This window comes from Calliphora vicina, chromosome 2 (assembly GCF_958450345.1).
Source record: "Calliphora vicina chromosome 2, idCalVici1.1, whole genome shotgun sequence".
In the NCBI taxonomy this organism is placed as follows: Eukaryota; Metazoa; Arthropoda; class Insecta; order Diptera; family Calliphoridae; genus Calliphora; species Calliphora vicina.
The window spans coordinates 44170900-44198732 of record NC_088781.1 but is presented as its reverse complement, the minus strand read 5'-3'; the positions used below and the strand labels follow the sequence as shown (position 1 = coordinate 44198732).

At 33.2% G+C, this 27833-nt stretch overlaps 3 protein-coding genes across 3 annotated transcripts; 1 reads left to right on the top strand and 2 right to left on the bottom strand.

The window, feature by feature from the left end:
• The first annotated feature begins 1168 nt into the window (after positions 1-1168).
• l(2)05287 (WD repeat-containing protein l(2)05287) lies at positions 1169-24096 on the top strand. The gene is made up of 10 exons (XM_065501961.1): positions 1169-1498; positions 1572-1964; positions 2020-2127; positions 2381-2513; positions 2577-2987; positions 3052-3230; positions 3340-4496; positions 4576-4736; positions 4809-5009; positions 23451-24096. Exons 1-10 carry the CDS (start codon positions 1401-1403, stop codon positions 23850-23852), a joined length of 3243 nt encoding a protein of 1080 aa, XP_065358033.1. The 5' UTR covers positions 1169-1400; the 3' UTR covers positions 23853-24096.
• Positions 7576-13419, bottom strand: LOC135951266 (uncharacterized). The gene is made up of 3 exons (XM_065500885.1): positions 13010-13419; positions 8265-8392; positions 7576-8089 (listed from the first exon to the last, which is right to left on the bottom strand). The coding sequence occupies exons 1-3, from the start codon at positions 13112-13114 to the stop codon at positions 8032-8034; spliced, it is 291 nt and encodes a 96-aa protein (XP_065356957.1). The 5' UTR covers positions 13115-13419; the 3' UTR covers positions 7576-8031.
• LOC135950412 (uncharacterized) lies at positions 23913-27833 on the bottom strand. The gene is made up of 3 exons (XM_065499957.1): positions 27824-27833; positions 27126-27394; positions 23913-24280 (listed from the first exon to the last, which is right to left on the bottom strand). The coding sequence occupies exons 1-3, from the start codon at positions 27831-27833 to the stop codon at positions 24188-24190; spliced, it is 372 nt and encodes a 123-aa protein (XP_065356029.1). The 3' UTR covers positions 23913-24187.

The following is a 27833-nucleotide window of genomic DNA, read 5'->3' as shown; positions in this document are numbered from 1 at the left end:
CCCATACGTTGCACTGGAAACAGCCGCACAAAATAATATTGCCACCTAAACTTGACTATCTTATTTGTGTTTTTGGGATCCAGTCTCTTTTCCTTCGACAGTCTTACGAATTTTATCCCATCAGTGTATCCTTAAATTTAACTTGGACTCAGCCGAAAGTTTAAATGTTTCATCGAACAGTTTAAAATTTTTTATGAGAAAGGCCTCATTTGCAACTAATTTCCAGTTTTTGATAATTAACAACCTCCCGCAGAGTAATTTTTGGCAATTTCTTAAACGCTCTTGTTATTAAATTATCTTTACTTTGCAAAATTTTGACCATTGTAAATTTTACTAACTATTTAATAAACTTATTGTGTGAAAAAAATTGCAAAAAGAAATGATATTCTTTTTGTAATATGTATAGCACCTAATTGCTATAAATATTTTACATATTAATAAATCCAGATAAATATAAAAAGGTAAAAATCGTGGTTGTCATGGTATTTTGATTATATCTCAGCGATTTTCCCGAATTTACAGACTACAGACTCCACTATCTATAACGATCCAGAATATATATAATAATGTGGACATAAAAACGGAATGACGAACTTATATAAGTAACAAACTTTATTTTAAATTAACTATTAACGTATCAATCATTTCCCTTCAAAGCTATTTTCTGCAAGGTTGGAAACCGATACATCTGAACTACCGTTACGCCTAAAATACACTTTCAACTCAAGTACCATTACCGGTAAAATACCGTTACCGATATAATAGTAAATAATAATCGTATTTGAGTATTTGAAGGTAACTCTATAAATAATTTTAATTATAAAAATATATTTTTTTTAAATTTAAAATGTAAGAAATCCTTGTCAACTTATTTTTGTAATTTTTTTAAGAATTTTATTACCGCATCATTAAAATTCCGTAACCGAAATAACAGCAAATACCGTTCCCCTATGCTCCCGTTACCGAAATAACTGCAATTACCGTTAAAATAACGTTACTAAAATAGCCTTACCGTTATCATTTCGAATCGGTAGCCAACCTTGCTTTTCTGTGATTCAAATATAACCTTTTATTAATCCCAATTTCAGTTTTCCTCATACGGCAACACTCTCACAGTTATTGAGAAAATACCACCACTAGCTGTCACTATACAAAAAACTACTCTCTGAACATCAACACGTGCGGTAGATGGTGGAATTTATTAAAACTGATATTAATTTCAATTAGTTTTGTGAAAAACTATTAAATAAGTGTAACAAAAAATAACAAAATTACACTACCAGCACTAAGAAAAGTGAATGTGAAACATTTTCATCAGTAAATCAATAAAATATTAACGTAAACAAAACATTACAAGCATAATTTTTCTAAGACCTCAAGAAATAAATTTCTAAAACAACATGGATTTTGAAAATGAAGAAAATGATAATTTAAAATTTCAACACTTAGCAGGAGGATATATTTTAGATTATGCCCCCTTATACTCCAAAACTGGAGAGTAAGTATAGTGCCTAAATATCTACCAAAGAACTTATACTATAACTTTGATTTGATTGTTTTACTTTCGTCAGGCACTTGTTGTTTATGGCCCAGAATGAAGTTAGAATTTACTCCACCATAAGTGGCCAGTTTGTGAGAAAGCTGGAGGGTTCCACAAAACCCCTTATAGATTTTGAATTTGAATTAAATGATGATAGTACTTTGGTAGCCTGCAATAAAGCGGCCGAAATTTTTTCCTGGGACTGGAAGACTGGAGTTCTTAAGAATACTCTTGCAATACATACTCCTGAAGAGGCAGCAAAAAGAACGGTGACAAGTTTCAAACTTATTAGTCTATATGATAATAATTCGGAATTATCTCATGCTGTTATTTGCTACAGAGTCCTAAGCAAACCGATTAAATTTCGTTTATTTAATCGAGGAACACAACAATATATGATAATACCATGTACTATGAAATTAACGTAAGTAAATCTTTGCGTTCTGATTACTATATAATACTGATCGATTTAATTGTAGTACGGAGATACCCTTGTTAGCAGTGGATAATAATAATTTCCCAAATCTCGTGTTGGCACAGGATTATTTTGTATATTTTGTGAACTACAAAACTTGGCAATGGGTTAGGTGAGTAATAAAAAAAATAATAGTTTGAAATTTAAAATTCGTTCATGAACGAAATTTCATTTAGCAATCGCATACATATTTGATCTGTTCAATAATAAAAACTACATATTACGAATTATTACAAATTTTCACAGAAAAATTTATTAAAAAACAAAAACAATTTGTAAAAATTTGTAATAGTTTTTTTTTTTTGCTATTGAACAAAACAATTGTTCAGTCTAAACATTTTCTTAAATTATAATTTTTTATTCAGATTAATGAATGCCCACAAAGTACCCGTTACTGCTATACAAATTCACCCATCAGAAGATTGTGTAGCAACAGGTGATGAATATGGAAAAATTTTCCTGTGGCGTCAGTTTAACAATCATAAAACTGTTAGAACTGTAAGTAATTGGCAAAAAATTAAAATTTCTTTGAAGCATTTTAATAATTTCCCTAATTTTTAGAGCTTATATCATTGGCATCATACGAGAATTACCAGCATTTGTTTCACTCCAGCCGGTGCAAATTTCTACAGCAGTGGTGAAGAAGCTGTATTGGTTAAATGGCATATAGAAAGGCCTGATTTAAAACAATATATACCACGTATGGTGGCTAAAATCCGTCATATTGTTGTTAGTCCAGACAATTCAAATGTGGTAGTATGTACGATTGACAATAGCATACAAATTTATGGCATTGAAAAGACAGTAATTCAGAATCTACAAGAATTCACTTATGTAGCAGAGGATTCTACTGAAAATTATAAATTTCCTACGGGTTTACTTTTAAACCCACGTAACAATTCGTTGGTATTAAATGGTCGTGTTGGATCATTACAATTTTATAATACCTATACCAAGAGTTTGTTGTATAATGTATGTATGCTGATGTTATTTATATGTCTAAAAATAGAGATTAATAGTTTGATTTTGTTTTCAGATAAATATTGTTAATCAAAATTTATTGTCCGTAGAACGAGATAGGATAATGTACGATATACGTGTTACTAAAGCGGCGTTTAATATTGATTGGATGGCTACTGGAGAAGTTTTCAATGATGAAGAGCATTTACCAGAATTACGTTTAAAGTTTTGGAAATATCAAGAGGAATCACAAAAGTAAGTGAAAACTATGAGGGTTGATACTAGTCACTATACTATAGAGGAAAACTTAAAATAAGATGTACAAATATTAATTTTCAAAATGTAAATTTATATATTTTTTTAGCTACGCTTTAAATACCAACATTGAATTGCCCCATGAAGGCGGTTTTAAAGCCATTGAATTCTCCAATGACTATCAAGTGGATAATCTGCTATGTGCTACTGTAGGCGAAGATAATATTATAAAAATGTGGTCTCTAGATGACTCTGATAATATTTATAAAAGCGGCAAAACCTGGTATTGTATAGCACAAACTTCGTACAAAGATTTTCCAGTCGATTCGATTTCATTCTCCCAAGATGGTTCTCTCTTGGCCGCTGGTTATGGCAACACCTTGTGTGTATATAAATCTGATAATCTAAAACTAAAAGCAGCTCTTACCGGCTCCAATGGTCTGGATGGCTGTGCAACTAAAGCTCTAGTTAGATTGCCCACCAAAAATATAAACTACGCCAAATCAGAATTATCGGAGAAACGTAAAAAAATCATGCAATTATTTACCAATATGTTGGATACCAACGAAGAGACCTTAATCAAAGAGCTGCAAAAGGCTTTAAATGATAAGAAATCTGAGGACAATAATACAGCTCAACCCTTAAAACATCTCGATGAACAACAAAAGACAAATTTATATAAAAAGGTTTTGCAAATGCATGAATTGAGTTTATATCAAAAAGTTCAACTCTATCAAAAATTGGGTATAACTTGTAAAGTTCATCCACAAATGGAAACAAAGCTAGCTGAATATTTAAATATTGTGTGTAAAAAACGACAAGTGGAATGTGTATTGCACGCCAAGGCTCATCGTTTGAATTTAAGGCAACGTTTTAAGGCAAAATATCGTTTGCATCATTATTTCAAACAACAACATAACTATGATGCTAAAGTTGTACAAAATCTAGTGCCCATATTGAGCTTAATGAATCTGGGAAGTACTATTGTACACAAAAAAAATGATATTATTAAGTCGGATAAGGTCAACTGTGTGATTGGTAATAAGAAAAGCGTGGTACCGCCTAAACCAACATTGGCTGAAATAACTCACGTACAATTTGCTGCCGGAGAATATGCTCATTTGGTGGTTGTATGTACGCAGCGTCGTGTTCTAATATGGAATCTTTTAACTCTCAGGCTGCAATCGGTTTTAAAATTAAGTGTTAAACACTTGACATTTGATCCACAAACTAATTTAATGGCTGTGGTAACTCACAATAATGAATGTAAGTTGAGTTAAGATGAATGGAGTTGAGTTGAATAATTTAATGTTTTTTTTTTTTTTTTGATAAACAATAATTTCAGTGCATCTTTTCCAACCCAATGTTCCGCTGCCCATTTACCAGCGACGCAATGTACCAAATGTGTATGGTATTGCTTGGATACCAAGACGTTACCCGAAGCAAAGATCTATAAATTTAGATTGGCAGGCTCAGTCAACTTTATATTTCTTAAATGAAAATCAGGTTTGTTTATTATTTCTTAAACATTTAATCCTCTTGTAAGGTTAATAAGAAAATTGTATATTTTGTTTTTAGCAAATTATTTACTTATCTTCGCCCAATGAACAACATTCAGATGTTGCAGCACCCATTGCATTTGATAATGCAGCCACCGATTCTATAAATTATACCACATTTGGTACTTATGCTACAAAAGCAGTCAGCGACAAACAAACTGCATCACGTCAAAATGGTCCCTTAGTTTTGGGCAATAGTGATAAGACTGCAGTTAAAGCGGTAAGTCATTTTTTTCTTAATAATTTAATTGTGTTCTTAATAATCATCAGACTGAAATACTTAAGTTATTTACTGCAGACTTTGAATTTGTTACATAAAATGTAGTTTTTAAATTGACATTTACGAGGATCGTTATAAATCATTTCATCATTCAAAGATAAATATACATAGATCGGAAACTCTACTGTCAAAGACCTAACTCAGTTGTCAAAAACCTAAGTGGTGAGAATGATAAGGTTTGTTTGGTATTGAAATTGGGCAATATCCATCCATAATTTCACCTAGCCCCCATATAAATGTAATTCAGTAATACAGTTAGAGCAGTCATAAATATGTTTATTATGCGGCAATCCTGATAAAATTTTTTACAAATTAGTTCTAAGTACTCTGAAATTATATTGTAGCCCCCCCTCAGAAAATGACTTGAACCTTCATAATTGTCTTATAACAATTAATATCGTTTTTTCACTAACAAAAATTTATCCACCAAAAATAGTTTTTAATCGTTATTTTAAAGTATATTTTCGTGAAGGGCATTTAAGATTCGGTACATCCGAATAAAGCTCTCTTACTTGTTATTTGTATATAAATTTCCATTAATCGTTTTCAAAATCGATTTCACAAACCGGGATTTCGACATAAGCTTTTATTAAGGTGATTATTGTTTTATGGTTTGCTACTCATCTTTTGAGGCCATGAACGAATCAAGGCAATATCAGTTCCAAAGTGAAGCGTATCCCAGATTGAGCGTTCTGCGTCGATTGAAACAAATAGTAGTAAAGCGGTTGAAGCAAAACTTCCCAACTACTTCATTCTAAATAGTTTTTAACAGGTATTGCAATATGTTGCCTATCGTTGTCATGATGGAATATTACGGTTTTATGCCTGGCGGCATATTCTTTGCGTTTTTCGGCCAATGCTCGCTTCAAACGAATCAGTTGCGTTCGGTAGAAGTTTCTTGTGATGGTCTGGCTAGATTTTATCAGCTCATAATAGATAGGACCCTTTTGCTCTTAACAAATACAGAGCATTACCTTAGCGCCATAGATATTTGGCTTTGGTGTTTATTAGGCTGCTTGCCGTTCTTCACATACGATCTCTAACACTTCGGGTTATCGTAATGAATCTATAACGTAACGAATCATTACTTATTCGGTGCAAAAATGTTTTTCTTTTATTGCGTTTAAGCATGATTTCGGACATGCTAACTCGTATTTCAAGGTCTCACGGCTTCAATTCGTATGGTACCCATTTTCCCTGCTTTTGGATGAACCCAGCTGTTTGAAAATATTTTGTAATTTTCTTGTTGAGTTTGAGAACAATATTCATGGTGTAATGCTTGGCCTTCATATGTTTTTGGCTGGCCTAGGCGATCTTTGTTTTCCGTGTCAAAAATCACCACTTCTGAACCGCACAAACCATCTCTCGCACATTGAAACCAATGAAACACATTCACCATATGCTTCAAATTAAAGAAGCAAAACAAACACATTGTTGGCACAAAATTCGACATTTTCAAAGCAAAAAAAAACTTTGTCGTCCTCATCAAGATCATCCAATTTAGAAAGAAAAAAAAAAACTCTTTTATGTCGCTATATCAAGCACCAGTTGTTGTTGTTGTAGCAGCATGAACAATTTTACATTAATCAATCTGGATGTTCTGGTGGTTCTGCATGTTGTTCAAGTCCAAGAAATTGAGCTACTTCAACAGGATGATTCCATAAATCCATTGGACTGAGTGAAGTAGGTTTGGCTGAACAGTTAAATATGTGGAGGGTGTCATGAGGACCCTGACCACATGCTGGCCATAAGTTAAGGACGGCACGGTCTATGCGGGACCAAAAGGCATTAAGCCTGTTGCTCCATCCTGATCTAAGTTGTGCCAGAACGACTCTTGTTCCACGCCGCATAATCTTCTCGGCGTCTGCTATCGGTGGTGGGCGACCTCCAAGTACGACATTCATACGGTATCCTGCTACCGCGGAATTGATGGCGTCTCTGTGAATGTCGTTCAAAGCTGTCATATTCGAGCGACGATCAAATGGATCCTGCATACCACTGTATGTTCTCCTCGTATTTCCGATGGTCCTGTCTGACATGCATCGGGGGAGACTCCAACTGTGTGATGTTGAAGTTTGGATGACTCCTCCGATGATATCAACATGACGTTGAGTTCCTTGACCGGTAGAACCTTGGTTTCCTCGTGAAGGTGGTGTTCGGAGGTTATTTGAAGGCAGCCTGTGACGGTCCTTATGGATTGAGATAACCATTCACCATACCGCAAAACTCATCAACGTTGTGACATGTTGCCAATATAGTGCATCAAGCACCAGTGACTATCCCTGCTTGACCGGCATCATTTTCACAGTGACACGTTGTAGATGTATTTGTATTTCGACAATCGCATGTAGGTGATTTGGTGAATCGCAAATACGTAAATTTTGACGATTAACAAAGACAGCAGGTTGAAACTGATATCATTGCCTAATAAGACTGTAAATTTTTCAGTTTTTCCTTGCTTACTTACAAAATTTGATCATCGTCATAAATAAAAACCACATAATCGTTTTAAATCTCAAAAAAAAAACATTTTATTAATTTTCTTCAATTTTAAAAAATAAAGCTTAAAAACTATGAAGTACTTTGGCTTTTTAAATAAATGTTAAAACACAACAAGAGCATAGCTCCCTCCAACTTTCCAAGCTAAAGTTTATATAAAAATCTCTGAACTAAAATGTATTCCATTTGAATACAAAACTACTTTTTACTCTTGTTATGTTTGTACATTTATGTTTAAAATTAAATTTTTTTATATAAAAATTTTACATTTTGTTAGTTTGGCTATATTTTTGGTTTATACATTTTCTTTTTTTTTCAAATATGAAATATGACTGTGAATATTTTAAGTGTTTTAACAAGAATTGCTGTAAAAATGTATCAAATGTTTAAATTACACTTATTAAATACACAACTACTATTTCTAAAATTATATATTATTTTCATCATTTATATATTGTAATTATCAACTATGTTTGGTATCAGTCGTTTTAACAATGTTATAATTAAATGTGTGGTTATATCTGCAATTAAAACAAAATCAGAAAAGCATATTAAACTAAAAGGTAAAGAAAAACCAAAAATCTAAAATTAATTCAAATCAAATGAAAAATAAAAATACATTCCAAGCTATTTTTTTATCTTATACATAAATAGAAACATTAGTTTGTTTGAAAACTTATTTAGAAGTAATCTCACTTTTTCACATCACCCAATCTGGGAGCCGTGGGCACACGTAAATGTCGACAGCGTCTCATCATTAAAACGTCATGTTTGAAATAACGTAGACAATGCCATTGTGGTACTTTCGGCATTAACATCTCGTGCTAAAATAAATTTGCAAACATAAATAAATTATTTATTCATTAAATAGACAGTGGATATTTTTTTATTCTGGGTTTTTAGTTCTTAAACAAATATTTTCGTTTTATTTTGAATTTTACTACTCCTAAGCTTTAGAAATTTTTACTTTTTTTTTTGTTATTTGAAAAATTTATTTATAACTTTTGTTGCTTATTAAATATTTAATAAACTAACAATAGCTGTTGTTGTTGAACGAATTTAACTACTGTTTTTGTAGCTTCATTTTGTATTATGTTATTCTATACAAAGACTTGTAAATTCTTTCTCTTTTCTTTTGATAAATAAAATGACCTGACCTATATCGGAATAATTTGGTTTATTTTTGTGCAAGTGAATGTTATTTAAAATCAGTAATAGGTTTTTTGGGAATTATTATTCTAATTTTCGTTTAGTTTCCTAAAGAAAATAATATATGGGAACTAAAAAACTTCTAAAAATAGCGACATGTCTGTATTGAATTATTGAGTTAAACGCTGACAGATTTACTTGTCTATTCAAAGTGGGATATTATTCGTACGAAGATAACTTCTTTAATTTTAAGATGTAGCAGTACTGGAAGAGACGCGTAAACCTTAGGTCGCCCTTATTAAGCTATTATAATTTCTAATATCTTCTTGACAGTGTTGCAGGTTGTTTGAGCCTTAATATTGCTCCCCAGGAAGCGAAATTTTCTCTATCATATCTATTCCTTAGATACCAAGATTCGGTTCCCATAAAGAAACCCGAAATATCATCGCGGTACTTAAAATGGGGTTGATTATATTATAGAGGTTCTAAGCTCCGTGACTCCAAGGATCTTTTGTGCAGCCCCAGTCGTTCCTGTACGATGAGAAATTAAAAACATCCAATGTGGCTCTAAGAGAAACTTCGCTATCTAAGAACACAATATTCAGTAAACAAAACCGTAAGACAGCGTATGAAATTGCTACGACTGTCTGAGCCCAAATGGTTTCCCAGGAACTGGAATTTTCTCTAGCCATTCATTATATATACCAAGAAATCGTTGAACCGGAAGGTTCCACAAAAATGCAGCCTGGCTTTCTATTGACCCGTTCGTACTCAGAGTAGCCCTAATGACACAATGTTAACTTATTCACTAGTTAGTTCAGAGATTAAACTCAGTCGATAACCACTCCCGAAATTATTTCATGCAATGATAAGGTCCTTTGCGAATCCTTGATGCCTAGCATTACAATTATGTTTGCTCCCCATCACCTTCTCTGATAAAACGAATCTGCCATTAATTTTACCATTGATCAGTTTGAATCCGTCAAATGAGGTGATTTGGAGGTACATCACCGAAAATATACAACGTCCGACAATTCGATTTGGAATTCGAAAGCATCTAATTGAACATTAGTTGGATTTTCATGACGCCTGAAGAAGCGTTTTGGTTTTATCATTTAAAAGTAATGTTTCAGAGTTATGGATGAAAAAAGTACTTGGAAAATATCTAAAAAAATATAGAAAGTGTTTTCGATGATTCATTAAAAAAAAAATTGTTTTGAATGGTAATATTTCGGCTACATGCCAGTTCTAGTCCATATCAGAAGTAGAGATGGGTGATGAAAATATTCAAAGTGACTTCCTAAACTTGAGAATCTGCAGCAGCAAGCAAAGGTCCTGCAAACATATATATTATTAAGCTGTAAGGGAGATACAAGCATCTGAAGACAAACGGTTGAAAGCATCAACCTGCTTGACATCAGACCAGAGCTATAAGCAATATTGTGGGTAAAGATATTTGAAATGATAAAATATTAAATAACCGGGGTACACTCCAAAGTGATATCTGCGAATTCCTCAAACCCAAGGATCCGCGGCAACTAGCAAATGACCTGCAAAAAGACCTAATATTAAGTGGCAAAGGTCAGATGAGATGCAAGTGTTTGAAGGCAAGTGGCTGAAAACTCCAACCAGCTTGATATCAGTACCTGAGCTATAAGCGGTCATTGAAAGGGAGGAATTATATTTGGGGACATTCGACTTCAACATTCCTACATTGAAATTATTTATCAGTGAAGTTTATTGCATATGCGGACATTTAGTCTAGAAACGAATTTTCCCCAATTCACCTCAAATGAGTTATTATTGAAGATTGATTATTATTTAAAAACATCGGGAAAAAGTTCCTTAATTTCAGAAGAACCTATTTCATTTTAGTATTCAAAGAGTTTCCTTGAAATTCCCTACCGTCACAGATCCGAATCTTCGCCTTCTTCTGCAGGAGAAGCGTCAATATAGTCTAACTCCAGTTCATACATGAGGTTTCTTTGTAATTAGTAAGAACATCTAAGGATTGAATTTTTGTTACACAATTTTAAAGACAACGAGTCAAGCTTGACCTGAAATGAGTTCTTGTTCAAGTATTAAATATGTAATAAAGGTTACCTAATTCCAGAATAGCTTATTCCCTTGTAAGAACCAACAGAGTTGGTTTTTCTACTCTCACTTCGGCATCTTCTACAGAAGAATCGGCGAAATAGTGTTTGAACTCTTGGCTCATATATGAGGGTACACATTTTTAAAGAAACGATTTTCAAATGAGGTCTGGTTGAAGTTCTAGTACGTATTAAATATGTAAAAATATCGTTTATTGAGAACAAGTTGTATAATTCCATAAGAACATATTCCATTGAAGTATCATGAACTCGCTCCTATCACAATTGGAACGATTCGATTCTCACTCGACCAAATATTATCCATTCTGCAACAGCTGTTTCAACCGGAAGCTTTTTCCCCAGTGAACTACAACAACAAAAGTACTTCTCTTTCGATTTTTGTAAAATTCCCATTCCTAGAAAAACTTCTGATTCCTTAATAGTTACACTAACCACAAATACAGATGAAGCAACATGATCTGACAGGCGCTTAAGATATTCATAGATTGTCACAGGATCCTGATCTCTTCCCACCTGCTTAGGGTTTTCGTTTTGAGCGTATCAATTAAATATATTTGATAAATTAACTAAGTAGTTTCAAAACTAATGATCTTTTTTTACAACTCTTACCTACTTTGTTTTTATACCCTTCGCCATGAGTGACAAGGGCCCACAAATGGCTGAGATATAAGGAAAAAAACGGGAAAACCTCGATTTTTGGCCAATTTTTGTATCTATATCAGGATTAATAAGTCATTAATGTATATCTAATGATAGATATTTTAAAGTCCATTGCTACGTGTATATAAAGCTATAGTAAGTTGGACCTACAATGGGTCAAAATCGGGAAAATATTTTTTAACCCGATTTTTTTTTCTTCAAAAATGATTTATTGTCATAAATTATTTTTCCAAAAAAATTTTTTTTTAAAATTAAAAAAAAAGTTTAAAAAAAATATAAGAAAAAAAAATTGAAAAAACCTTTTTTTAAAAATAAAATTAAAAAACTATTTCGAAAAGAAAAAATTTAAAAAAAAACTTTTTTATAAAAAAATTTCGAAAAAAAATGTTTAATTTTGTGTACTTAAAAATATTAAAAAAAATAAAAATATTTTTAAGTATAATTTTGTGAAGGGTATCCAAGATTCGGCACAGCCGAATATAGCTCTCATACTTGTTATACCCTTCACCTTCGTGAGAAGGGTATATATAAGTTTGTCATTCCGTTTGTAATTTCTAATTTTTCATTTCCGACCCTATAAAGTATATATATTCTGAATCCTTATAGATAGCGGAGTCGATTAAGCCATGTCCGTCTGTCTGTCTGTCTGTCCGTCTATTAGTTGAAATCAATTTTCTGAAGACCCCAGATATCTTCGGGATCCAAATCTTCAATAATTCTGTCAGACATGCTTTCGAGAAGTTTGCTATTTAAAATCAGCAAAATCCGTCTATAAATAACGGATATATGAGCAAAAAACCGGGACAACCTCGATTTTTGACCGTTGGTAAGTTGGACCTACAATGGGTCAAAATCAAGAAAAAAATTTTTTGACCCGAATTTTTTTTCATCAAAAAATTATTTTTGTCATCAATTTTTTTCCAAAAAAAAGAAATTTTAAAAAAAACTTTTTAAAAAAAATTAAAAAACAATTAAAAAAAAAATAAATTTTGTTTACCTAAAAATATTTAAAAAAAAATATTTTAAAGTATAATTTGGTGAAGGGTATGTAAGATTCGGCACAGCCGAATATAGCTCTCTTACTTGTTTTTTTCTACTTTTATATTGTATGCTTAGATTTTTTCATGGACTGTATTCTAAATTACTGGAATGAATGGTTTAAATATCTGAATTCTTACAGATTCACCAAAAATTATTTAAAAAATATGCTTTCACACTCTTTAGATTTTGTATGTAAATTTTTGTTCTAAGCTTTAGATTTATAAAATTGTTTTAATTTCTTTTATAAATTGGAAAATAAAATGAGTTATTTCCTGATACTACGAATGTTTAAATTATATGACCACCACTGTATGTACAGTAACTCCTTTCATACATTTGTTGGCTTTTGTCATAACTTCCCTGTTTAAGTTTTTTTTCCTTAGTTCCGAGCCTTTTTTGTCATAAGGAAACTAAACTGACGCCAAGCATTCTATATGTGGTGTGTAGTTTGGCTGGTTGATTCCTTTGTTTGCTTACCTCATTCACTTTTGGCACTGGGCCACATTGACCGGCTGGCAAAAAAAGGACGATGGTAAAAACAAAAACAAATGTCACTAACAAATTGAATCTTTTTGGCAACATTTTATAAACAATTTATTTTGCTTTTGATTTTGATTTTAGTTGCAAAAGTTCACTGATGTTTTTCTGGTGCAATTTTTTAATTAAATTTCACGTTAGAATTTTTTATATTATAATTAAATTTAATATCTTTCTTTGTATTTGTTTAATTTGTTTACATACGGAAGTAAAATTGTTTTTATTTTGTTTTGTTTTAATGTTTTTTTTTTTTAAATTTAAGCGTGTTGTTCTCCGGTTGTTTTCAGTTTCGTTTTACAATGATAATTGACTGGAGCATTTTCCAAAGCACATGATTTTATATCACAACACAAACAATACCTACTACTGGCTGGCTGGACTGACGACTACTGGCCTGACTTTTTTAGAATCAAGCGCCATATACGACGCAACACTCGAGAATACAATACAGTTTTGAGAAAACATCACACACAATTACAACTGGAGCAGCATATGCATGTTCTTTGAAGCAGCAACTGAGGAACTTTGTAAAGTGTCTGTGACTGCTGCCTCTTTGCATGCGAATTCTTCATTAAAATGAATTCTATGCACATTGTCGTATTTGCCATCTTAAAACCGAATTGTTGTGTGAGCGCTTCTTTCTAATGCCTGTGTTTTCTTTATTTTTTTTTTATTGTTGTTCCGTTTTGTTTACAAAACATACGCAGGGAAAGTTTGTAGTGTTTTTCCGAAATGGTTACGGCTATGGCATGGGACCAACTATGGGGAATTTTTCAGTGAAAAAAGCTTTTTTGGTAAAAAACTGCAAAAAGGCCTTCTATACCCTTCACCATGAGTGAAAGTTTGTGTTGTTGTTAAATTTGTTTTTAAATTTTGTTTACCCAATAATATTTAAAATTTTTATTTTAAAGTATAACTTGCTTAAGGGTACATAAGATTCGGGGTTTGCGTCATGGTGTTCGATACTAACCAAGTTTCATTTCCGTACAACATGCGTTTTCAACATGCGTTGAAAATTTTATGCTTGGTTCGTCTGGATATTTGTGAGTTTCTCCTTCCGAATGCCGCTGCCGCTTTATTGAACCTGTTATTTACGACTGTTTCAGAGCCGCCATTCGTTGATAGTAGAAGCTTTCTACGTATTCAAGTGGTTGGCCTTGTAGCATGATGTTATCGGTGCTAACGTTGTTGATTCACATAGCTTTGGTTTTCTTGATATTTATCACAGAGTAGACAAATATCATCCGCATAATCCAAATTCTCGAGTTGACATTAGAGGATCCATGTTATTGCTCTTCTCTCTGAACAGACTTCGCTCATGATGTCATCCAGAACTATAGTGAATAACAGGGGTGATAGGGGTTATCCTTGTTTTACTCCATCGTTTGTGTGAAATGGTTGACTTGTATTCTCGTTGTGAAGAACTGATACTTCTACATCCTCGTACATACATATCACTGATGATTCGAGTTATTTTCTGGGGTACTCCATTTCTTCTCAATGCTTTCTATTTGGCAGTCCGTCTGATGGTATCGAAGGTTTGAAATCTACGAACAGTAGGTACATTCTAGAGATTGCTCTATTATAATGCGTGTTGTCCTGGTCTACGCAGCTCCTGTTTGGCCGGAAACCTGCCTGTTCAGGATTTTGGTAACTTAACGATGACGTCGTTAAGTTCGAGGTAGACCTTCCTCCCTTCCTCCCAGACTGTTGTGATGTGTGGTCATAGAAGTTCAGCTGTGGTTTCGATGTTAACCCGAAAAATTTCCGCTGGTATTCCATCTTCGCCTGCTGCCCTGTTATTTCTTAACTTCCCGATGGCCTCCTTTATCTCACTCATACACGGGGGACTACCTGATATTCTTAGGATATTTTCTGTTGTTTTCCATTTCATTGTCCTCAGTAGTTGCATCTGTAATGACGTTACTAATTTCTTCGAAATGTTCTCTCCATCTTTGTGACTGCAATCAGCGACTGGTTGGTTCCTGTTAAATTTTCGATTCGTGAGACAGTTTATTCAAAAAAAAGATATTTTTTTGGTCATAAAGCTTTGTTAATATAAAAATATTTCTTTGGGAATTTTTTTTTTTGTAAAGTTAAGTAAAATCTTTTTAAAAAAGCTTATTTAGGGAATTGAGATTTTTTATGAATTGTTTTTAATCAATAAATTCTTGATCTAACTCTTTTGGGAATAAATCTGTATAAAGCTTTTTGGGTGAAAACTATTCAATTCCCAAAAAAGCTTTCAAGTTTTTATTTCAACAAGATTTTTTGGTTAAATAAAATTTTGATATAAAATGTTTGTAAAAACATTTAAAAGCTTTTTTGATATTTTTTTAATGAATCAAATTTTTGGTTGAAGCAAATTTTTTGGCGAATAAATAAATTCTGTGAATAAGGCTTTTGAATGAAAAATAAGCTTTTTGTAAAAAACTTATATTATAAAAGGTTTTTTGCAAAAAGCTTTTGTGTGAAAACAACTTTTTTGGGAATAAAGCTTTTTGATGAAAAATACCTTTATTGTGATTAAAGCTTTTCAGGGAAAATACTGTTTTTAATGATTTTGGTGAAAATTCACTTTTTTCAAAATTTTATTTAACGAAGAACCTATTTTGAAGATTTTCAAAACAATATTCGATGTATTAATGCTACAAGTTCTCTGGGGACCTAACAAAAAATCCTGGGCATTTTTTTCTTTCAGTTTTTAGTTGGTCCCATTATTCTTTAATTGTGTGTTGTTGCATTAGAATTCAACACAAATACAATTTTATTTGTGTATCATGACACAATTGTTTCCTTCTAGTTTTACACAGTTTTTTTTTAAGAGGGAAAATTTATATCTTTACTTACCACTTCCTCCTCTCCTCAACACACCTTCGCAAGATGCATTTTACAATATCCTCATAATTCTCATTTCTTTTACACTCCACCAGTATTCGAGAAAATTAATATAAATAATTTCGAGACTACTCTTGAGACATGTTTATTCTTTGCTTGTATTCGTAAATAGTTTACAAAATTTGTTTTATATTTCTACTGACCGAGTGCCAGCTAATATAAAAGATGCATTTTATTTATGTTTTACTATCATACCACAATTATGATAATTGTTATTATAACCAGTGATCGTCTCCACTCTTGACTTTATCTAGTTGTTTAAGGCATTAAGTCATCACAAATAGTGGAATGTGAGTGTAGTTTTTGCGTTATGCGTAATTTTTTTTTACCTAAATTCAATTTGTGTGCGTAATAACAATTGAATTTGTGACACGCGTCATTTAGCACGGATATATTTATTTACTTATACAAAATTCATACAAATTTACATACTTATTATTTAATATAATTGGAAAATTGATATAGCGCCTCAATTTATTTACGAGTATCATTTAGTATGTTTTCACTTAACAAGGGGTCATTTTGAAAGTGTGTGTTGGTTTTAATATGATTAAAGAACTAGTTTTATCTAAACAATTAGATTAGTTGGAATTTAGTTGATTCAGGAGAATTTTGTTAATTGTTTTTTTGAATTTTTGCAGACACTAGGGATTGCTTTTTGTTTCTATACAAATACGTTTTTACTGTAGTTTTCGTGGAAAATTTCAAAACCCTGATATCTGGGTTTGGATGATCTATGATTTTTCTTGCATGATTTTGTATTTCTTGAACACATACTTGCATTCGTGATCGAAAAATATTTTCGATATCGTAATTATAACAAAATGTACTAAATTTCATTCTCGATTATGATCGATTTTACTCGAAATCGAATGCGGTAATTCGGCCCCTGGATTATATTGAGAAAACCCTTGAATATAGCGAATAAACATTGGCAGCTTTCCTGGATATGGATGAAGCTTTTAATAATGTTAACCTCGCATCAATTATATTGGCTTTGAACGGATTTGATGCCTACAAATCCATTGTTTCTTTCATGGAGACTCTTCTGTCCCAAAGGATCATTACCTTTACAATGGGGGAAATCACCATCTCTAGAATGACGAATCACGTGTCTCCACAATGTGGTGTACTATCTCACCTTTTGTTGAATCTTGGAATTAATTCATTACTAGTAGAACTTGATTCTATTGGTTTTAGGACTCTTCTGAAAGTCAATTAAAATAGGTTGCTCTTAACTCAGCCTTTAGAGTCAATGTTTCGAGGCATATAATCAGGTTGACTATGGACATGAGTCTGCGGTTTAGTCTGTGGGAAATCGTGTATAATATTGATTACTGCACTCCCAAAACATTTGTCGACAAAGAACTCATGAAAGTCTGCACTGGTGGTTCAATGAGAGTAAGGGAGTTGTCGTTACAAACTAACGAGACAATGTCTCTTCAAAATGGTTGATAATGGATAGTGATTTATGGTGCACTCGTTTGATGGAGTGCTCCTCTGAAAGTCAGTTACAGTTGGTTGCTCTTAACTCTGCCATTAGACTCAATGTTTCGTAGGAATATAATCGGGTTGACTATGGACATGCGACTGTTCTTTAGTCTGTGGGAAATGCTAGACAATATTGATTACTTCACTCCCAAACCATTTTTCGATAGAGAACTAATGAAAGTATTTTTGAGATATTCACTGATGGTTCAGGAGAGATTTCGCTTTTATATTGCAAGGACACTACCAATGTAGTGTTCTGCAGGCTGAAATTTCTGCCGTTTATAAGGCTGTAAATTGGTTAAGGTTTTAGTGGATATACGGGTTTGATATTCGAATCTATACTGATAGTTTGGCTACCCGAATAATCTGGTAAGGAGGCGGATCTTGCTCTTTGAAGCGAACATTTTTCGTTTTTTTGTGGTATCGCTTCCATGATGTATTATCACTCTGACAATACTTTACGACTAGGCATATTCAAGGTGGTCTATAGAGACTACGTGTAGTAGAGTTGGGTTTATAAGCTCAGTGAAGTGGCCGCTGTTTTCAGCTCTGCTCACTCAAATGAACTAGGTCGCTCAATAGTTCGTTATGTTGTATAATGACCATCTCGTTGTTGCCTTCAACACTCACTTTTCAATGTTTACAATCGAGTACAATCGAATACAGATTCGTGATAGCAACCGAATTTGTTCTAAATCGAATGATTCTACCTTAGTGACCGAATTTTACAGTTGTGGCTACGAAATTTTAGAAGGGGTAACAAAAGTTTGGCTGCTTCAACCGAAATTCTTCTTTATCAACCGACTTTCGCTTGATAGAACCGAGAAATTCTATGTGTTGTTTCGGTTCTATCATGAATCTGTTTTCTCTGTGAAGGAATTTTACAGCATTGACGAGTGAATGGATGTGCTTGTGCAGCCCTTTAATGAATACTGAACGAAATACGTGCATACTATGAAACCGCTCAGCGCTGAGCTGAAAACGCTCAGTACGATAAACGATTCACTTCCTTGAGTTGAGTGAATAGTTCAATTGTACTAGGTAATTCATGAACTACACAACTCTAACATGTAGGACGATAAGAGAAATATGGCTTGAATATAATTATTGTCGATATATTGCTATGACGATCATTCCGCGGGTTCAGCTTCGGAATCTTGTAGCAGAGATAACTGGTTCGGATTGCATGCCATTTCAAGATTTCTGTAGAATTTGTCATAATGGGAAAGAGGAGAAAAACGGTTGAGCCTATTTTCAGCAAATATCCGCCTTCTATTTGCACGATTTGACGAATCTGCTGGGAATGGACATCGGAAGTATAAATGTCTTCGCCGCACGACTGAATGGTTTGGTTAAGGACTCAAAATTTACTGATTCGTTACTGCTTTCAGGTATCACATCGGGAGCGATGGTGCGATTGTGTCAATATTACATATGGTGTCTGTTTTAATATAACGTCCTTCCTCGAGCAGCAGCAACATAAAATAACATACGTCTCGCTGTCCATTATGTAGCAAGCAGGATTATTTTTTTTTATATCATTTCAATATCCGTGCTCTGTTTTTGACATCTCTATTCTTTACTGCATTTATATCTTGAACTTGTATTCCTGATTTTCAATTCTGCATTAGTTATCTGTTAGCTTTAACTTTTGGCAGAGAACTGGGCTAATTGGGATGATTTGCTTTCATAGCTGTTGGGAGCTCAGTTTATATACTAGAAGACCTTATTTATTATGATTTTTTCATTGGGATTATTTAATTGTTGCTTAAAAAATCACACAGTTTTTGGAAATTTCACTATCACTTTATTATTCATGGGAAAAAATTATATTTTTGTTTTCTTATTTTCAATTTAGTTTATTATATTTCAAGATCAAAATAATCTTGTGTTAATCAAATCATCAAACAGTTGATTGAACTTTAAGATCATCTGAAAATTCATTGAAATTCATGCGGCACATATTTGTCACATACAAGGAAATGCAAATTAATAAATGAGCTAAACTTTTGCTTTCGTAAAATGTCACCGCATATTTTGTAAGAAAATATCAAAAAAGTCTCAGAATCTTGACATAAACATTTGTCGCATTAATAAATATGAACAATTTATAAAAATTAAATTTATTATTTATAGAATTTTACATAATTTCCCATATACCTAATTGTACTTACCTCGTGGGTCATGTTGAGGTTATCTATAAATAACGAACATCATTTTTAGGAAGAAAACAATATTTTGCGTATTAAATAATATAAAGAGGAGGGAATTATATAAGAACGTTTTTTTTTTAAATTTAAATAACAACATGCTTTTACAATTAATTATTCTTTGGAAATGCAATTATAATTGGAAACAACTGAACAATTAATATTATTATTGTTTGCTTTAATTTGTTAATGAAATCTCGTTTAAACCACATTTATTGTGCTTTAAAAGCAGAATTAAAAACAATACTTATTATTAATTAAAGAAGAACTTTTAGTTTATTTTACATTTAATGTACAATATTTACTTGTGCTTTCCTCCAAATTCCTCTTCAATGTAGTACATGACTAAGCAGATGTTCGCGAAGATGTTTTTGTTGACATGTTTGATTTAATTATTAAATGACTGCTTTAAATGACCCCGTATGTAAATTGCAATTAATTAAAATGACCAAGATTACAAAAATGAAAACAGGATAAATGTAGTTAAAGCAGTTGCTAACATATACACACAGCTTCAAAAGTGAGTAAACACCAGTTTAAGATCATGAAAGTCAGACCTAAATTTGTATTCAGAACCGAATCTATTATTCAGCCCTATCTCCAACAAATCGATTTTAATCTTAAAAAAATCAAATAATTTATGGTGTTTACTCACTTTTGGGGCCATAGAGAATTATGCATAGAGACGAGACACTCCGGATTGTCAAACAAAAATACAATAAATTATATTTCTCATACAACAACAAAATACATTGACTAACATGTATTTTGTTGTTGCAAGAGTTAGGTTTTTGACAACAGACTCGGGTTTTTGACAATTACATCTCTTTTCTATGTTACCCTATGCCCTATATTAGCCCTAAACATAGGGTAACATAGAGACGAGATGTAATTGTCAAAAACCTAAGTCTGTTGCCAAAAACCTAACTCTTGTAAACACACTATTTGTATTTACAGTTCGAATTATTTGAATAAGGAATCAAATTTGTTTAACCTTTAAGCTCCAGACTTTTTGTAATATGTTGAGAACTGGAGCAAGATGGCACATTTTGTTCATGAATCCCCAATATATGGCTTATTTCCTATTTAAATATTCTTTCGCTATTTTGTAGACCTTGAGTTTATCTTATTTGTTAACATTAATATCAAGACTATTATGAACTTAATTTGGACAAATCTTGATAATCAACTAATCACCGGTTTCAGAAAAATATTCATTTAAAATTTACAATTTTGAGTATTTCAAAAAGGTCAAGAAATTTAATGGTAGGCCATTGATCATTTCAATCGTACATTTTGCAGAATAACGCCCCTATTGCAGAACTCCACTCCGATCGAAAGTACGCTCTACGGGAGACTTGCTAGTCTTCCTATCGGAAAAATGGTCGCGTTCCTTACACCGTTTTGGCGAAATTAAAGTGGTGGCTCTAGATATTTCTAAAGCGTTTGATAGAGAATGGCATGGTGCGCTTTTAGCAAAACTTATTGCTTTTGGTGTGGGTAATAAATTCTCTCGATTTATATCGAGCTTTCTCTGAGTTCGCACTATACGAGTTGTTATAGATGGAATTTCATCAAACGAGTTCAAGATCAATTCAGGGGTATCGCAAGGCTCCGTCCTTTCTCCTACTCTATTTATTATCTTTATAAACGACCTTCTACGTCAAACTTCCTACCCTATCTACTCTTTTGCAGATTACAGCAACATATGCATTCAATTATAGACCAAGCCAGTCGTAGATTGGGGCAATAAGGCAAAACATGACTGATACGCTTAATCAAGATCTTGTGACAATCTCTAAATGGTGTTGTGCGAATAGAATATTTTAACATACATACGCACAACAGATTATGTTGCTTCATCTGTTTTTATGGGTGGTGTAAATATTAAGGAATCATAAGCTCTTGATATTCTAGGCATGAGTAATCAGTGCGATATCCGCTGGACAAAACACATTTTTCGAGTGTCGAAAGAAGCATTCATATGCCTTGGTTTTCTAAAACTGTGTAAGAAATACTTGACTCCATCTGACCTCCTTACTATTTACACCACTTATATCCGACCTAAAATGGAATACAACTCTCATGTGTGGGCCGGTGCTTCGAATTCTATTTTGGAGTTAGGGCGAAGATGCTTATCGGTGACAATAGGGTATCCAGCTCTATTGACTCACTGGAACATCGTCGCAATGTGGGTTGTGTTTCACTGTTCTGCCGATACTACAATGGCATGTGCTCTGCTGAAATTAGGGAACTTGTTCCCGAAACCCGTAGTTTTTTACGCAATACACGTTCTACGGCAAGGGCTCATCAATTCGTGGTCGACTGGGCAATGGATCACATAACAAATTAAGGGGAAAACTCGTTCTTTAGCCGTACTGTCCGTATGTGGAATAAGCATCCTCCTGAATTCTTTCCTGTCACTTTCGATATAGGAAAATTCAAATCAAATGCCCACAAACACTACTCCCTCTATCCTCCCTCCCATAACCTATTTTTCTAGTTCCAACACAATGCTTTGCATGAGGGTCATACTCTGAGTGCTGGTTCAAAAAAAAAATTAGCTTTTTCAGAAAAAGTAAAACCTACATTTGTCTGCTTTTACACACAGCAAGTTTACTTGAAGCAAGTCTCTTCGATTCCCTTTTAAACTTGCTCGACTGTTTACACACAGCAAGTCTGTGTTCAATTTTGTATGTCAAAACCTAATGGACGCCATAGTGAAAATGAGAAAATAAAAGAGAATTGAAGAGACTTGCCAGTACAAGCAAGTGTGTACCCCTCATCATTCTTCTTGCCTCTCTCTCCTATAAACTCTAGACTTGCGCAAGAAAACTTGCCCTGTGTAAAAGCAGACTTTGTTTCGAAATGAAACCACATTAAATTTGTCCAAGTGAAATTGAAATATAATATAATTAGTTGCTGTTTTTCTCAAATATACGAAAAGTTGCCAAATAAGATTTTTTTTAAATGAAGCTTAAACAAAATCGATCGAAATGACAACTAAGAAATTGAAACCGTTATTTGTGAAATTCGTGATTTAGGAGGCCAATATATTCCAGGAGCATTCAATTTCAGCTTTTGTAACACCTTAAGGACATTTTACGGAGTTTTGAAGTGGTCCATCGTGATCCTTCAATGTTTCGTAGTATCTGGAGAATTCGTAAAGTCCACTTTAAAACCTGTAAAATTATTTCACTTTTACAACATTATAAGTAAGAACTAAGATAATAACTGCGATCATAGCTAGGATCATAACTTCGACGATCAGTAAAGTTATTTCAATTGAGGAAACTAAACTGAAATACTAATGAATTCGTAGTTATGCCGTATAATAACACGAACTCGAGTAAAATTATTTTATTTTGAGGAAGCGAATTTTCATTGACCGCGTTTTAACAATTACTACGACGATGAGTTACGATTATGAGGGATCAAAAAAAAAAATAAGGAAAATTTGATTTAGGATTTATACTTAAGCAGTGAAATTATTTGGTTAAACTACTAACGTTACTATTTTATGAAGTGCAAACCAGTGAATATTATTTACCATTACATTCATTAAAATTCAAGAACTAGCTCAACAATCAAACTTCACATTAATCATCATTCAAGAACAATACAGCTACAACTTACCACAATGTTTTTCCCATAAACACAACATAGAACCTTCTTCATATGAATCAACATTCAAGAACATTCAAGAACTTTCACTAACACAACATACAACTCAAGAAACTTAACATTATATTAATTCCAACCTCCCTGATCTCTGATTTTAGCTTATTGACATGTCTGTTCATACTATGCCGCCAATGAGTTTGATTTGTGAAGATTTCCTCAAATCAATGATAAAATCAAGTGATCCCAAATCATTCAACGACCATTCCCATACCGGGGAAGATGTTTTAACCACAAGGCTAAATGGTGATCAAAATGGTTTTGGTAAACACTCAGACGATGATGATGATGATGACAATACCAAAATGACAAATGGCTCATCACCCGCCAGTAATCAAACCAAGCAAATACGTAAAGAAGTAATGCATAAAACGGAACAGCTGAAACGCAAACAGAAACATTTAGGTATAAGCGAGAACTTACAATCAGCACCACCTGCCAATGAAACTGAGGAAAACCAATTAAGAAATATGGCCAAGCATGCCATACTATTAGATTTTTAATTATTTTTTTCTTCTTTAGTTTTAATTTAACGCTCCTATTAAAATTGAAACTCTTAAGGATTTGTATTTAGTTCTTAAACTATGACTCCAAGTTTTTCTTGATTTATTGTGTAAAAATTATATATTGATCAGCTGTTACAATTTGCTTTTTATAATAGTTTTTTTCTTAACTTTTTTTCTATATTTCTTTATGTAAAGAAACTGTAAATGCATTAAAGTTATTTTTATATAGAAACAAAAAAAATTACTGTTTTCTTAAATAAATGCTATATTCTTAAAAACAAAATATAAAAAACATTTTTATTATTATATCGTATTTTTTTTTAATTTTAAATTTACAAAAAGTTTCTTCTTTCGATGAGACCAGCATGACTTAAAACATTGTAAATTTCCCGTCTGGCAATCTTTTCAGCTTGTCTATCCAAAACCTAAAAATAAATAGAAATAATATAAATAATTTGACACTTGTGTAGAAGTTGCGAGATAATCAAGATTAAATAAAATAAAAATAAGATCAAAAGTTATGATAAATTTCGAAGGAAGAAATTTTTATTTTAAGGATAGGGACACACTTGTCTTGAATATTCCAAGCGGATCACTACTTCCGGTTTTATACCAAGTATCCCCTGGTTATGGCGTTCAGGAGATCGTCTGACTGCGGCTAGAGTCACAAGATGTACGGTTGAATAAATGAAGTGGCAAGATAACACCACTGCGCCTCAGGTTATTAAGTGACAATAAGGGGGAAACAGTAACTGAAACTCAACAGTTTTTTTTTACCGTTTTACGGCTTTCCTGCCTAGAGATTGTTGGATCAGACAAGGTGGCTCAATTAGTCTCTTTGGTCAAAAAGCACGATGACGGCCTTCGGATCCCCACGATGACGACCTTCAGCTTCAAACAAAATACACCAATCGGAACATGGAACGTATGAACACTCCTAGAAACATTTCACTGGTTCAAGCACGTGGTGAATTCGTCAGCTATAACTTGTAATTTTAGGAATGTTCGAAACAAGATGGCCAGAAGTAGGAAAAATCAATACCTACAAAAACCTCACACTTTTATACTCCAGCAAACCAGCCGATCAACAACGATCTAATGGAGCCCATAATGTTCTTATCAATTGGAAATCTTTTGGTAATAGAATTCTCACACAGCAATAATTCCGCACTAGAGCCTTATATCCGTTCAATGTAACTCTCCAACGTTAATATCCGAAACGTCAGAGAAGCAAATTTTCTACAGCTACCTGAACAGAGTTTTGCCTTCAATACAGATCGGCGACGCAATCAAACATATGGGAGATTTTAAAGCATAATTAGGACGAAACAAAATACGGTCAGAATTCGTGGGAAGCAAAATGTGCTACGACGACAAGTTAGTGAAGTGGAGTGCCAGAAGGGATAAGAGAAGATGGCAGGAACATGATAGTGATGTTCAAAAAGACTCTGAGGAATACAGATCTTTACGTATTAAGCACTTTCAGAATTGTTCAATTGGAAATATGGAAACAGCATTACTTTAGCAAACTATCCAATTCCTTCCACAATAAATCAAGTATCTGTAACTATACTACCGGAGTTAGGCAAGACTTCTTCATATGTCCTGAAGTCACAGAAGTAATAAAAACCGTCAATAACTTGAAGTCTAATAAAGTCCTTGGAACTGATAACAGAGATGCTTAAAGCTAATTCCCACACAACTGAGGAATTACTGATAATAAATATCCCTAAAGAAGTGACCTTATGGATTGCAGCAACTGGAGTGGAATCACAATCCTAAGCGCTGTAAACAAGGTAATTGCTCACATTATGAACAGTAAAGGGTCTGATCTTAGACAAGAATAAAGTCTTTGGAACTGATAGTGTTGCTCCAGAGATGCTTAAAGCTTATTCCCAAATAACTGCGGAATTGCTGTTAATAAATATCCCTGAAAAGGTGGATTGCAGCAACTGGAGTGGATTCACAATCCTAAGCGCTGTAAACAAGGTAATTGCTCACACTGAACCGAAAAGGGTCTGATCTTAGACAAGAATAGGCTGGCTTCCGCCCGCACAATTCTTGCGCCGAACATATGAACAATCTGCGCGTAATAATCGAGCAGTCCGACGAATACATGATTTTTATAAACTTTGAAAAGGCGAACATGCAATATGGATCGCAAAAATCATTACTGTAAAAAAAAGTTAAATTCCGCGATCAACCAGCGATCGATAAGGGAGAGTATTAACATCTCTTTTATTTAACATCGTCCTTGTCATCGTTGTACGTAATTCTACTAAAGCAAATATAAGCTAGGAACATCACCAACAACTAGAGAGCTGATGATCTATAAATCGAATCATTTCAAAAACAAGCGATTTCAAAACCGAATTGTCGACCAATGGATCTTCTGCAATTCGCACGATTTACAGAACACCAACATATCTGAATTCGGTTTCAAACAAAAATGTTACTCACATTTGGTTTTTAGATAATCAAGGGATATCTCCTGCCTTCTGTCGCACAGTTATCATGTTGTCACAAGCAAATCCATTGAGATCGAAGCTTTAAAAGCCAGGATAACGATTAACATAAAGAAGAGCAATGTAAATTTAAAATACAGAATGTTGAGCTGGCAGCCTTCCGAATTTAAAAAGATAACCAGGCATTTGGAATGTTGCGATCTGTTTGGAAGTTTACTGCTATATCGAGGCGTAAAAATATCAGGGGCATTCGTGATCGAATGAGCTATCGTAACGAAAAATGATTTCTATATCGAATTTATGATAAAATATACTAAATTTCTTCCTCGATATCGAGTGCCATAATCTCAAATAAGAAAATTACGATCAATTTTACTCGATATCGAATGCGGAAGTTTGCGAATTTTGGAACACTTTGCACGAAATTAATGCGATTCAGGTATTCAACAATCGTTGTCTGTGATGAATTCATAAAATATTTTGGTATAACACTAATTCCAATACGGAACTATGGAACCAAACATATCAATGTCAGAACCACATCGACATTCTTAATCGAAGGCGACACACCTGGAAACGTCAACCAGAATCTGAAACAAATCAAAGCGCCCTAAGCTGCAGAGAAACATAGCTTCAAAAATGACTAAAGAGAGAGAGAGAGAGAGAAAGGGAGATAGTTCGTTGTTAAGCGAAGCCCACAATCGATTCGGCACTGCCGAATAAAGTAATCTTGCTTGTTATTATTTTAATTTTGATCTAATCTCACGGATTACACCCTTTCAATTACACTCATTTTTAAACTTACCGGCATTTCGCCCGGACCAAACCAAGACGACTTGGCCAAGGCATTTCTTACTCTAGGCGTTTTATAAAAGGGGTTTCGTAGTTCACTTGGCAACGTCTGTTCCCAGGCATCATTTTCTATCACAGCAATATGTTGGAAACGATTCAATTGTGGTCGTGCTGTTACCAACACAATCAGACTAAAAACGATCACTAAAATTGTGCTTAAAGGAGACCTAGAAAAAACAGAGCAGAAAACAAAATTGATTAAAAATAGTATTTTGGTTCGATCTATAAATAACAACTACATTAAGATGATAATCAATTAATCGAAATAAATTTATCATTAAGTAATAATTGTGTTTTTCTTTTGTTATTGTTTTAACTTGATTATTTATTAAGGTTTTGTTTAAAATATGTATAACATTTTTATTAGGATAGTATTTTTATTTCTTTAATTTACAATTGGCTATCTTGGCAATATATCACCATATTTTGTAATCACGTTTTTGGCCTTATTTATTTTCCATTGAATGCTACTATGACAACGACTTTGTGAATGTCTGTCTGTCTGCTGCTGCTGCTACGTGAAGTTGTATGTTGAGACCATAAATATATCAAAAATTTTATTTCTTTTTATTTGGTTTATATATTCGTAACTGAAGTCAATATGCAGTGAAAGTGTTATACTTAATAAAAAGAAATAGACACCTTATTTACTTGTAGACAT

Bases quoted from the DNA above. Each gene is read 5' to 3' on its own strand.
- LOC135951266 (XM_065500885.1), bottom strand. From the start codon at position 13,114: ATGTTGCCAAAAAGATTCAATTTGTTAGTGACATTTGTTTTTGTTTTT. The intron at 8,393-13,009 runs GTAAGCAAACAA...AATTTATTTTAG, and splicing joins CAGTGCCAAAAGTGAATGAG to CACGAGATGTTAATGCCGAA. The intron at 8,090-8,264 runs GTGAGATTACTT...TTTTAATTGCAG, and splicing joins AGATTGGGTGATGTGAAAAA to ATATAACCACACATTTAATT.
- LOC135950412 (XM_065499957.1), bottom strand. The intron at 24,281-27,125 runs GTAAGTTTAAAA...ATTTATTTTTAG, and splicing joins TTGGTCCGGGCGAAATGCCG to GTTTTGGATAGACAAGCTGA.